This window comes from Euleptes europaea, chromosome 7, assembly GCF_029931775.1.
Source record: "Euleptes europaea isolate rEulEur1 chromosome 7, rEulEur1.hap1, whole genome shotgun sequence".
Taxonomy (NCBI): Eukaryota; Metazoa; Chordata; class Lepidosauria; order Squamata; family Sphaerodactylidae; genus Euleptes; species Euleptes europaea.
Window position 1 is genome coordinate 88,827,488 of NC_079318.1, and position 11,514 is coordinate 88,839,001.

At 47.3% G+C, this 11,514-nt stretch overlaps 1 protein-coding gene across 1 annotated transcript; it reads left to right on the forward strand.

Annotated features, from left to right (window-relative positions):
- Positions 1 to 269: 269 nt before the first annotated feature.
- On the forward strand, positions 270 to 10,272 carry LOC130480273 (phospholipase A and acyltransferase 3-like). The gene is made up of 4 exons (XM_056852735.1): positions 270 to 382; positions 3,996 to 4,098; positions 7,905 to 8,173; positions 10,162 to 10,272. The coding sequence occupies exons 1-4, from the start codon at positions 368 to 370 to the stop codon at positions 10,270 to 10,272; spliced, it is 498 nt and encodes a 165-aa protein (XP_056708713.1). The 5' UTR covers positions 270 to 367.
- The last annotated feature ends 1,242 nt before the right edge of the window (positions 10,273 to 11,514 follow it).

Below are 11,514 nucleotides of genomic sequence, written 5' to 3' on the forward strand. Positions count from 1 at the left end.
GGTGTCCCTTCTTCTTTTCCTTCTCCTTCTCCCTCTTGATAATCAGAAAAGACGGGGCATGCCCTCCCAATCCTTTTCACAAGTCTGCCGCTTGCTCCTTTTCCCCACTCTTTTGCCGAAACTTTGCAACCTTAAAATCTGAAAAATACACCGCGGAGAGTCCCCCAACCCTCTCGGGAATCTCTTCTCCGTCCCGTTCCGACACTGTCAGGCCAGGCTTTTCCAGCGCAAAGGCGGTTGGGCTCCCGGCCAACCTGTAGGCCCTTCCACCCCCCTGCCGGGCTGCAGCTGTCTGCAATCATTAAAATAACTGGCTCGACTTCTCCCTGAAGCTCTGACAAGTGCCCTACAGCACAGGCGTCTGAAGATGTCCGATTACTACGTGAGTAGGCAGCTACTGGGGAGAAAAGAGCTTAAGCCACAATCCCCTGCCCTCCGTGTCCTGTTTTGCTTGCTATCGCCGTTGTGCTTTCAGCGTTTTCTGCAATGTACATCGTGCTGGGGCAGTGTGTGGCCGTGGGATTCCCAGACAAATCCCGTGTAGCATTTCTTCCCTCTCGCTCTCCCTGTTCTTCTGGTGGGGGTAAAGACAATGACTGGTGAATGTCAAACTAAATATAGCCAGGGCCGCTCTCTGGCTGATTCGTTTCCACTGTATTGCAGAGAGAGAGAGAGAATATGCCTGAGTCTAATGTTCGAATCGGGCTTTTGGTACAGAACCGAGGACTAACCTTTGAAAATAAAGCCAAGTTTCTAGGCCTTACGGTGATAGAGGGAAAAAAGTAAGTTAAAGAGTTGAAGCTTGCGGTACATATCTTAACACATGGTTTGCACAGAGGAGATTTCGGTACTAGAAATAAAACAGCAAGGGGATTCGGGAATTTTTTTTATTTTAAATTGATCCCAATTCCTTTAATCTCATTTTCTTCTTCTTTAAAATAAGGGTTCAAGGGTTGCTTCCTCTCTACCTTTGCCAACTGGCCTGGACAAAAATGTCCAACTCCTTTAACAGAGGTTTAATAGGATGTTGTTTACTAGGTGATGTTATTGACCTCCATGTAGGGTTGCCAACCTCCAGGTATTAGCTGGAGATCTCCTGCTATTACAACTGATGTCCAGCCGATAGAGATCAGTTCCCCTGGAGAAAATGGCCGCTTTGGCAATTGGACTCTATGGCACTGAAGTCCCTCCCCTCCCCAAATCCCTGCCCAAAAACCTCCTGCCGGTGGCTAAGAGGGACCTGGCAACCTTACCTTCCTGACAGGAAAACCTTCAGCTTCCCAATAAAGCTCTGTTAAAGGGACAGGACATATTTCCCCTCAGGTTGGTCTTCTTTTCCAATCTGAAATTGTGCAACTACCCCACCCTTTTGGCCACAAATAAATTTTTCTTCCAGGTTGCTACTACCTAAATACCATGACAATCTTCTCTTTCTTCTTTTGGTCTTTCCCTCCTGAAATTGGAGGCATATATTTATAGATGGTGGATTCAGTTTTCTTGGTCACCTACAGGGCATCCAAGAAATACAGAGAGTTGGCCTACTTCTTGCCTCTGGTTTTCCATCCTGCTTCTCCCTTTTCTTCTCTGCATGCTTCTTTCCCGTCTGCCCCTATCAAAGGAACACTCTGGAGCTTTGGAAAGTGCTAACAATTCATCTAGGTATGAAATTCGAAGGATTAGCAGTCAGATCAAGTCGGGCCCCATGCGTTTGCCTCTCTAATCTCTCCATTTCCAGTGTCATGTGGCTAATGCGAATATCATGTTCATACTTCTAGTTCAGTAATAGGGGAAGGTTTGGAATGAGGGCTGCCTGTTTTTGCTTTACGTTCAAGTGGAAATCGGCTACGTGTTTGCAAAAGCCCAGAATGTCTTCTTGGTCACACTTCTGTGTGACAAGGGTAGGCGCCCACCTTCTACACCTATTAAGGATTTCACGTACCTCCTGTTGCCTGCTGGAATTTAAAAAATTCGGTCAATTCCAAGGGTGTGACATCACTAGGGTTGCCAACTTCCAGGTTCTAGCTGGAGATCTCCCGCTATTACAACTGATCTCCAGCCGACAGAGATCAGTTCCACCAGAGAAAATGGCTGCTTTGGCAATTGGACTCTATGGCATTGAAGTCCCTCCCCTCCCCAACCCCCACCCTCTTCAGGCTTCACCCCCAAAATCTCCAGGTATTTCCCAATCCGGAACTGGCAACCCTAGTCACATCACTTATGCTTTTTTCCGGAAGTGATGCAACGTTATTGTGGGATGGGGCCTCCTATGTCCCTGCCCCCTCCAATTGCTGCCAGTTTTTAGGGCAGAGCCTGAGAAGTGTGGGGTTTGGGGAGGGGAGGGACTTCAATGCCACAGAGTCCAATTGACAAAGTGGCCACTTTCTCCAGGTGAACTGATCTCTATTGGCTAGAGATCAGTTGTAATAGCGGGAGATCTCCAACTAATACCTGGAGGTTGGCAACCCTACAGATTATCGATTTTGCTGTGGAAACCCAGGAACAGAAAGAGGCCCGGTGCATTGTTAAAACAGAACCCCTCTCATTTTCACAGGGTTTTAAATCACCTCTGAGGCTCTTTCTGTTAGTATAAAGGACGGCTTCCCAGCATGGTAACGGTGGGTGCCATGATGCCCACCAACACCTTTCCTGGCACTGGCCAAGTGCTTACAGAAAGTGGGCAGGGCCAGGTGGGGTCTTTTTTTTCTCAACAAGGCTTCCGATTGGCTGTGCAGATTTTTAAATGGTTGCTTCGGCAGCAGCTGACGCCACCGCACAAGGATCTTCGCCGTGTGACTGAAGGAACGCTGCAGAAACCTTTTTGCGGCTGGTTCTGCCTCCTGTGGCAGCCATTTCATGGCACCCCTTTTATGGCTGCGCCCACCCCACGGTGTCAGAATTCCCAAGGTGCCTGGAGGCTCAAAAAGGTTGGGGATTCTGAAGCGCCCATGGAAAACCCCCAGCATTCACATTGAGACAGCAGGGTAGACTTCCCCTGACTATGGAAGATCCACTGATTTAGCAATTTGCAACAATCTCTTTTCCTTTCTGTAAAATGTATTGAAATGTATTAGGGCAGCCAGGGAATAGCTTGTTTCTGGGCAGAATATCTCTGTATGTCTGTGTGCTAAGGAATTGGGGCAAGAGTCATGGAGGGTTACAGTAAACCATAACAAGAACTGGGTGAAACTGTTACTCTACTGCCGCCTTGACGTCTGGAGTGCTATCAGCTTTACCCTGAATGTTGATGGGTTGTCATATCTTGAATTTGGATAAATATCCCTTCCTCGGTACAATCGGGGCTCAGAGATTTTTACTCGGTAGAGTGCTCTGGGTAGCAGCTGCTCCAAATAAATAACTGTTTTCTTGTAAACAACGGTTTTGGGTCTCCTTCTCCTCCACGAACCATTTTACCATATCAACATGGACACGTGTATGTATAAGCAGAACACCCCCCCCCCTCATTCACTTCTGTGCCTGAAAGCAGAAACACACAGACACATGCACACACACATCATCCGATAAAACTGTCCTCTTCAAGAACTGAACTTTCCCTCCCTCCTTTCCCCGCTCCGGAAGATAAGGAATTCTAATAGACCGCTTTGTTCCCCCATATAGCGGAAAGGCTAGGTTATGTATCACAATGCTGAACAATGATGACTGTAAACGCGTACGTCTGAAATACGTAATAGCCTAAAAGTTATAAAGCTAACTGCTTGCCTCTTGGGTGTGTGTGTCAGTTTCCCGCCTGTGTTTGGGTCAGAGCCTGTGCATCCAGCTTCTATTCTTTGGCCAAATAAGAGCTGTTAGTTTACCCAAACCTCCTCTCAATTGTCTTTCATTGGACTCTACGGATAATTGGGTCACAACAATTCCTAGTATGAAGGTTGCGACTCCCGCCACCCTCAGTCCTAGTTGTTCAGGACCGATTCACCCTGCTTTATGTTTCCCCTACAGGCCCCCTTTTGTCCCTTAATTCTGGGATTCTGTCTCAACAGGTAGAGCCCAAACCTGGAGACCTTATAGAGATCTCTCGTTTGGGGTACAAGCACTGGGCCATCTATGTAGGTTGTGGTTATGTGATCCACCTGGCGCCCACAGGTAAGACTTCAGGTTTATTGTGTGCTTCTGACTCAAAGGCAAGGCAGGATTTAGAGCTGCCAGCTTTTCAATGTCAGAGTTGTTCTTTTACCAGCAATGTCAGAAGTTAAGAACAAAGCTTTGTTGAATCAGATGGAAGGTCCCTCTGGTCCAGCATACTGTTACCCAGTTTTCCAGGAACCCTGCAGGCATGCCATGAAGGCAGCAGCTATCTTCCATTGTTCCCTCTTAGCAACTGATATTTAGAGGTTAGACTGCCCCTGAAAGTGGAGGTTACATTTAGCCACAGTGGTTATTAGGTGGTGATTTTAAAACTACCTAAGCCAGTGGCCCCCATTCTGACTTAAGGTAGCCAATTTCGTAGGGTAGATTTGAGTTCAGTAGCGCCTTAGAGATCAAGCTAATTCATAACATAGTATTCCCTGTTACTATGTTTGGGTGTGAAAGTTAGACAATGAAGAAAGCTGACAGGTAGAAAGTAGATGCCTTTGAAATGTGGCATTGGAGGAGAGTTTTATGGATACCGTGGATGGCTAAAAAGACAAATAACTGGGTTCTAGATCAGATCAAACCTGAACTGTCCCTAGAAGCTAAAATGACTAAACGGAGGCCTTTGGCCATATTATAAGAACACAGAAGTCACTGAAAAAGATAATTATGCTAGGAAAAGTTGAAGGCAGCAGGAAAGCAGAAAGTTGAAGGCAGCAGGAAAAGGGGAATGAGATTGATTGACTCAATCAAGGAAGCCACAGCCCTCAGTTTGCAAAACCTGAGCAAGGCTGTTAATAATAGGATGTTTTGGAGGACATTGATTAGGGGTGTGCTCTGATTTTGCTCCCGGTATTTTTCAAGTTTGGTTTATTAACCCTGAAATTTTTTGAAAAATTTGGAAAACCCAGATGTTTTGGGAGTGGTGGTGGCTGCCTCAGCTGGCTTACGGGCCGGATACGTGCTCTCAAGGGGCTGGATCCGGCCCGCGGGCCTTATGTTTGACACCCCCGCCATAGACGCTAGATTCAGTTTTCTTGGTTGCAGATGGGGTACCCGAGAAATACAGAGAGTTGACCTACTTCTTGCCTCTGGTTTCCAGCTTCCTCCTCTTCTTCTCTGCATGCTTCTTTCCCGTCTGCCCCTATCAAAGAAACACTCTGGGGCTTTTGACAGTGCTAAAAATTCATCTGGGGATGAAATTTGAAGGATTAGTAGTCAGATCAAGTCAGGGCCCAGGCGTTTTGCCTCTGTAACCTCTCCATTTTCAGACTCGTGTGGCTAATATGAATATCTTGTTCATACCTCCGTTTCCGTAATTGGTGAAGGCCTGGAATGAGGGGCTGCCTGTTTTGATTTGTGTTCACTGGAAATCTGCTCTGTGTTTGCTAGGGTTGCCAGGTTTTGGGGGCGGAGATTGAGGAGAGTGGCGGCGACTTCGATGCCATAGAGTCCAATTGCCAAAGCGGCCATTTTCTCCAGGTGATCTGATCTCTATTGGCTCGAGAGCAGTTGTAATAGCGGGAGATCTCCAGATAGTACCTGGAGGTTGGTAACCCTAGTGTTTGCAAAAGCCCAGAATGTCTTCTTGGTCACACTTGTGTGACCAAAGGAATGGAGTCGAACAAGCACAGGTGCCTACCTCCTCCACCTATACCCCACTCTGGTTTAGGGTTGCCAACCTCCAGGTGATAGAAGATAGACACTTCTGTGTATATAGTAGTTAAACCAAAATTCACACAGAAACCTTATATTCTATATATGCAATTATATTTCAATAAGTCATCCCCCAATGGTTTTCTCTGTGAATTTTGGTTTAACCTCCAGGTGGTGGCTGGAGATCACCTGAGATTACAACTGATCTCCAGGCGACAGAGATCAGTTCACCTGGAGAAAATGGCCGCTTTGGAAGGGGGACTCTATGGCTTTATACCCCACTCAAGTCCCTCCTCTCCCCAAACTCCACCCTCATCATGCCCCACCCCCCAAATATCCAGGTATTTGCCAACTCAGAGCTGGCAACCCTATAAGGACTTTTAAAAAAAATTAAGCTACCCAAAGGGCAGGGAAAGGAGCCAAAACCGAAAGCAGTTCTTTTGTTTAGCAGCTATTATTTCTTAGCTGCTGCTCTTAAAAGCAATATTGATGTCTCAAAGGCATTATCTCAGTATGCTGGATGTGAAGCAGCATGATGCAGTGGTTAGTGTTGGAGTCGGATCTTGGAAAATGTAGGTTAAAATCCTCACTATGCCATGAAGTTCATTAGAGGCTTAATGGGGTTTTATTTTGCAGGTAATGATATTTATGGTATTTGCATGGCATGAAATGCTTCCACTGCCCATTTCTATACATTAAGCCTCTATTAAAGGGATTGGACATTTTTCTTGGGTACCCCAGCATGGTCTAGTGGTTAAGAGCGGTGGACTTTAATCTGGAGAACCGAGTTTGATTCCCCCACTCCTCCACACGAATGGCGGACTCTAATCTGGTGAACTGGGCTTGATTCCCCACTCCTCCACATGAAGCCAGCTGGGTGACCTTGGGCTAGTCACAGTTCTCTTAGAGCTCTCTCAGCCCCACCTACCTGTCTGTTGAGGGGAGGGGAGGGGAAGGGAAGGTGATTGTAAGCCAGTTTGATTCTTCCTTAAGTGGTAGAGAAAGTTGGCATAGAAAAACCCAGGAAGTGACAACACATTGTCCTCAAATGAAATTTCTATTCTGTTCTGTTCTATACTTCACCCTTTCCAGGCACCATCACTCAAACCTCCCAGCATTTGCCAAGCTGGTATTTGGGACTCTAGCATCTTATAGTGCTGGTCTGTTGGGAAGGAGGTTTTTTGGGGGGCATTTCTTTTTGAGAGTGTAAAACTTGGCATGACTAAGCTATGGGAGGGGCTATGCAGGTTGAGTGAGGATGTTGTGCAGGTCGGGTGGCCAGCCTCCAGGTACTAGCTGGAGCTCTCCCACTATTACAACTGATCTCCAGCCGATCGAGATCAGTTCCCCTGGAGAAAATGGTCTCTTTGGCAATTGGACTCCATGGCATGGAGGTTCCTCCCCTCCCCAAACCCTGCCGTCCTCAGGCTCTGCCCCAAAAACCTCTCGCTGGTGGCAAAGAGGGACCTGGCAACCCTAGTCATGGGGCAGGGTGGGGCCTGATATGTACTTTTGCAGCACTTATTTCAGATAAAACGTTTTGGCCCAAGTAGCTGTTTGAGTTGTGGACCCCTGTCCTCGCAAACGATTTTCAGAGTGTTTTAGCAACAATCCATAGTTCATTGAAATCCCCATGTACGGTCTCGGCAATTCTAGTGTTTATTTACAAATATAATTACTCTCTAAATATTCTCTCGAGTATCTGAACTCCTTCGTCCTGCTGAATTACTAATTTAATTTAGCAAGTTTACAAATTTAATTAAAGATATAACTTTCCTGAATCTAGACTTGCAAACCAGGCCATTATAAGAACGAGATGCATTAGGAAATCAAAAGGGCTGAATCCTAGAAAGCCTTGGTGATCTTTCTTTCTTTCTTTCTTTCTTTCTTTCTTTCTTTCTTTCTTTCTTTCTTTCTTTCTTTCTTTCTTTCTTTCTTTCTTTCTTTCTTTCTTTCTTTCTTTCTTTCTTTCTTTCTTTCTTTCTTTCTTTCTTTCTGGTTTGAAACTGGTTTTAGTGTCAGGAGTTCCTTCAAAGATCCTTGGCAGTCTTCATTTTGACTTTTCTTTGTTGGGGAATCCCTTGATAGAATTTCGGTCTCTAGGTTCATCTACTCAGGAACTATGGGAGTGAAAATGGTTTACTTCTGTTGTCATTCCCAAGATAACTTAGCCCAGGCCAGCGTCTCCAGCATCATGTCCGTCTTGTCTGAGAAGGCGGTGGTGAAGAAGGAACTCTTGTGGGAGATCGCTAGAAGTGAAGCCTGCCGGGTCAACAACAAATACGATGGAAAATACAAGCCCCTGCCTGCGAGCCAAATCATCCAGGAGGCAGAATTGCTGTTGGGAAAGCAAGTGAATTACAGAGTGGCTAGCCAGAATTGTGAACATTTTGTGACCCGGTTGCGGTATGGCACAGCTAGAAGTGACCAGGTGCGTATGTGGGCAGAGACCCCCCTGGTTTGAAGGTGCACGTCTGTGCTTGATACCTAAGGGAACTGCTTGTACTGCCTCTTGGGTTGGGCTGTCCCTGTTGAAAGGACAGTGGTGTAGGAGACCATCTGAAAAATTGTGTGTCCTGGGGCCTTAACCACATGCAGAAGCTTTGAGGGGAAGTCTCAAAGGGTCTCAGGCAGAGGCCTTTCACATCACCTACTTGCCTAGTCCCTTTAATTGGAGATGCTGGGGATTGAACCTGGGACCTTCTGCATGCCGAGCAGATGCTCCACAGCTCCTCCCACAATTGTTCCTCTCCCTAACCCTTGAATTTCTTGGTGGTGGAAAGTGCCGTCAAATCACAGCTGACTTACGGCAACCTCTCATCGGGTTTTCAAGGCAAGAGACGTTCGGAGGTGGTTTGCCATTGCCTGCTTCATCGTAGTGACCCTGGACTTCCTTGGCGGTCTCCCATCCAAGTACTAACCAGGGCTGACCCTGCTTAGCTTCTGAGATCTGACAAAATTGGGCTAGCCTGGGCCATTTTTTAAAGCTTTCATTAATATACATCCAGTGTCACCTTGGAAGTTAAAGAACTCCATTAGGCGGATGCATTTATATTGGCCTAATGTATACATAAATGCTTTGGCCTGAGGGATGGAGTAGGGGTCACTGGGGATGTGAGGGGGGGAGGTAGTTGTGAATTTCCTGCGTTGTGCAGGGGGTTTGATCCTGGTGGTCCCTTCCAACGCTATGATTCTAAGTCCATTTTGTAGCACTGAAGTGAGTTATGACTCACAAAAGCTAATGCTGGAATAAAACCTGCTAGTTTCTAAAGCAGGGGTGTCAAACATAAGGCCTGGGGCCCAGATCTGGCTCCTTGAGAACTTTTATCCGGCCCACGAGATAGGCCCCCCCGTCTCGATCTGGGCTGGCGAGGCATCATCCTGCCCGACCAAGTGACATTTATATCATATCTGGCCCTCGTAACAATTGAGTTTGACACCCCTGTTCTAAAGGTTCCACTGGACTCCTGTTTTGCTTTGCTGCTGTAGAGTAACTAGGGATGGCAGGCCTCCAGATGGGACCTGGGGATCCCCTGGATTACAGCTCATCTCCAGACTACAGAGATCAGTCCCCCTGAAGACAGTGGACCAGGGGAACTGATCTCTGTAGTCAGGAGATGAGCTGTAATTCCAGGGGATCCCCAGGTCCCACCTGGAGGGCTGCCATCCTTAGTAGCCACTGATAGGCCTCCCCTCCAATTCTGTGCACATGGGAGCAGCAAGAACAGGGTCTGGGTGACATAAGGTGTCATATTGGTCCAAGATGGGACCCCTCACCGTGATATTCACCCAAACTATGTGATGGATCTCACGGATCCATTTGGGGAGGGGCTGTGGCTCAGTGGTAGAGCATCTGCTTGGCATGCAGAAGGTCCCAGAATCCATCCCTGGCATCTCCAGTTAAAGGGACCAGGCAAGTCAGAGCGGTTCCTCCGTTGAACAGGCTTCCTTGGGAGGTGGTAAGCGCTCCTTCCCTGGAGGTTTTTAAGCAGAGGCTAGACGGCCATCTGTCAGCAATGCTGATTCTATGACCTTCGGCAGATCATGAGAGGGAGGGCACTTTGGCTATCTTATGGGCATGGAGTAGGGGTCACTGGGAGGTAGTTTGCAATTTCCTGCATTGAGCAGGGGGTTGGACTAGATGACACTGGTGGTCCCTTCCTACCCTATGATTCTAAGTAGGTGATGTGAAAGACCTCTGTCTGAGACCCTGGACAGCTGTTGCCGGTCTGAGTAGACAATACTGACATTGATGGACCAAGGGTCTGATTCAGTATAAGACAACTTCATGTGTTCAAAGATGACCCCCTCCCTCCAGCTCTCTAACTGATCCAGGGTAGAACTGAAATTTAGCAGTTTCCCAGCTTGGTGGAGACACAGCCTAACATTCCTGCTCTTCATACTCCTTACCTTTTGCAGGTGAGAGAGACCATGGCCAGTGCAGTCGCACTGGTTGGCGTTGGGGTTGTTTTGGGCATGGCCACAGTACTGGGCGGCCTCCTCTTGCCCAGCAAGCCCGAAGAAAAATAACGGCGAGGCCTCCTGCTCCGACGGCGGATGAACTGTTCCATCCTGTACTTGGAAATCACTTTCTGTCTGTTCTTTGTTTCTTACTTTGTCCCTTGAGAGTTCTGAAATAGAGGATTGTTTATATTGTTCTATAATTAAAAAAAATAAAAATTTTAAAGTAAGCTTTCATACTGTGAAGCTGGATTTATTTTCCCCCCATTGTGTTCCTCTGCTGCGATGGACCAAACCATACTTATTCCTCAGCAGGGGCCAGCCTCTGAAATGCCATCAGAGGAAAACGTAATTGTGACCAGATTCTTTGGAAGAGAATTTGCTCTCCTCTTCAGTGGGCGGCCCCATAGAATTATAGAGCTGGAAGGGACCTCTAAGGTCATCTAGTCCAACCCCCTGCACAATGCAGGAAATTCACAACTACCTCCCCCCACACCCCCAGTGACCCCTACTCCATACCCAGAAAATGGCAAAAAACAACATCAACCCTCCAGGATCCCTGGCCAGTCTGGCCTGGAGGAAAATTGCTTCCTGACCCCAAAGTGGTGATTGACACTACATTGGGCATGTAAGAAAAGGCCACAAGAGCCACAAACACTGATGCAAACCTTCTTGCCCTCCTTCTCATGATCTGCCTACGGTCATAGAATCAGCCTTGCTGACAGATGGCCATCTAGCCTCTGCTTAAAAACCTCCAGGGAAGGAGAGCCCACCACCTCCCGAGGAAGCCTGTTCCACTGAGGAACCGCTGTAACTGTTAGAAAATTCTTCCTAATGTCCAGACAGAAACTCTTTTGATTTAATTTCAGTCCGTTGGTTCTGGTCTGACCTTCCGGGGCAACAGAAAACAACTTGGCACCATCCTCCATATGACCGGACTCCAGAAGGACTCTTCTTATATTAACCGAACATCCTCTGCCTGCTCTGGCAATAGAACTGCCAACTCTGGGTTTGGAAATTCCTGGTGATTTGAGGGTAGAGCCTGGGGTGGGCAGAATTTGGGGAGGGGGAGGCACCTCAGTGGTGTATAATGCCATACAGTCCACCCTCTAAAACTGCCATTTTCTCCAGAAGAACTAGTCTGTATAGTCTGGAGTTGTAATTCTAGGAGAACTTCATCCTGCACCCTGAGGTTGGCGACAAAGTTCCCACAACACCGAAGCCTCTCCCTGTTGCTGCTGCCCAGGAACTGGTGATCTGAGATATTGCGGTGGAACATGGAGGTTCTATCTAGTGGTCCATTTAATACTT

Excerpts from the sequence above, each read along its gene's own strand:
- LOC130480273 (XM_056852735.1), top strand. Across the intron at positions 4,099-7,904 it reads GATCCACCTGGCGCCCACAG|ATAACTTAGCCCAGGCCAGC; the intron begins GTAAGACTTCAG and ends GTCATTCCCAAG. Across the intron at positions 8,174-10,161 it reads GCACAGCTAGAAGTGACCAG|GTGAGAGAGACCATGGCCAG; the intron begins GTGCGTATGTGG and ends TACCTTTTGCAG.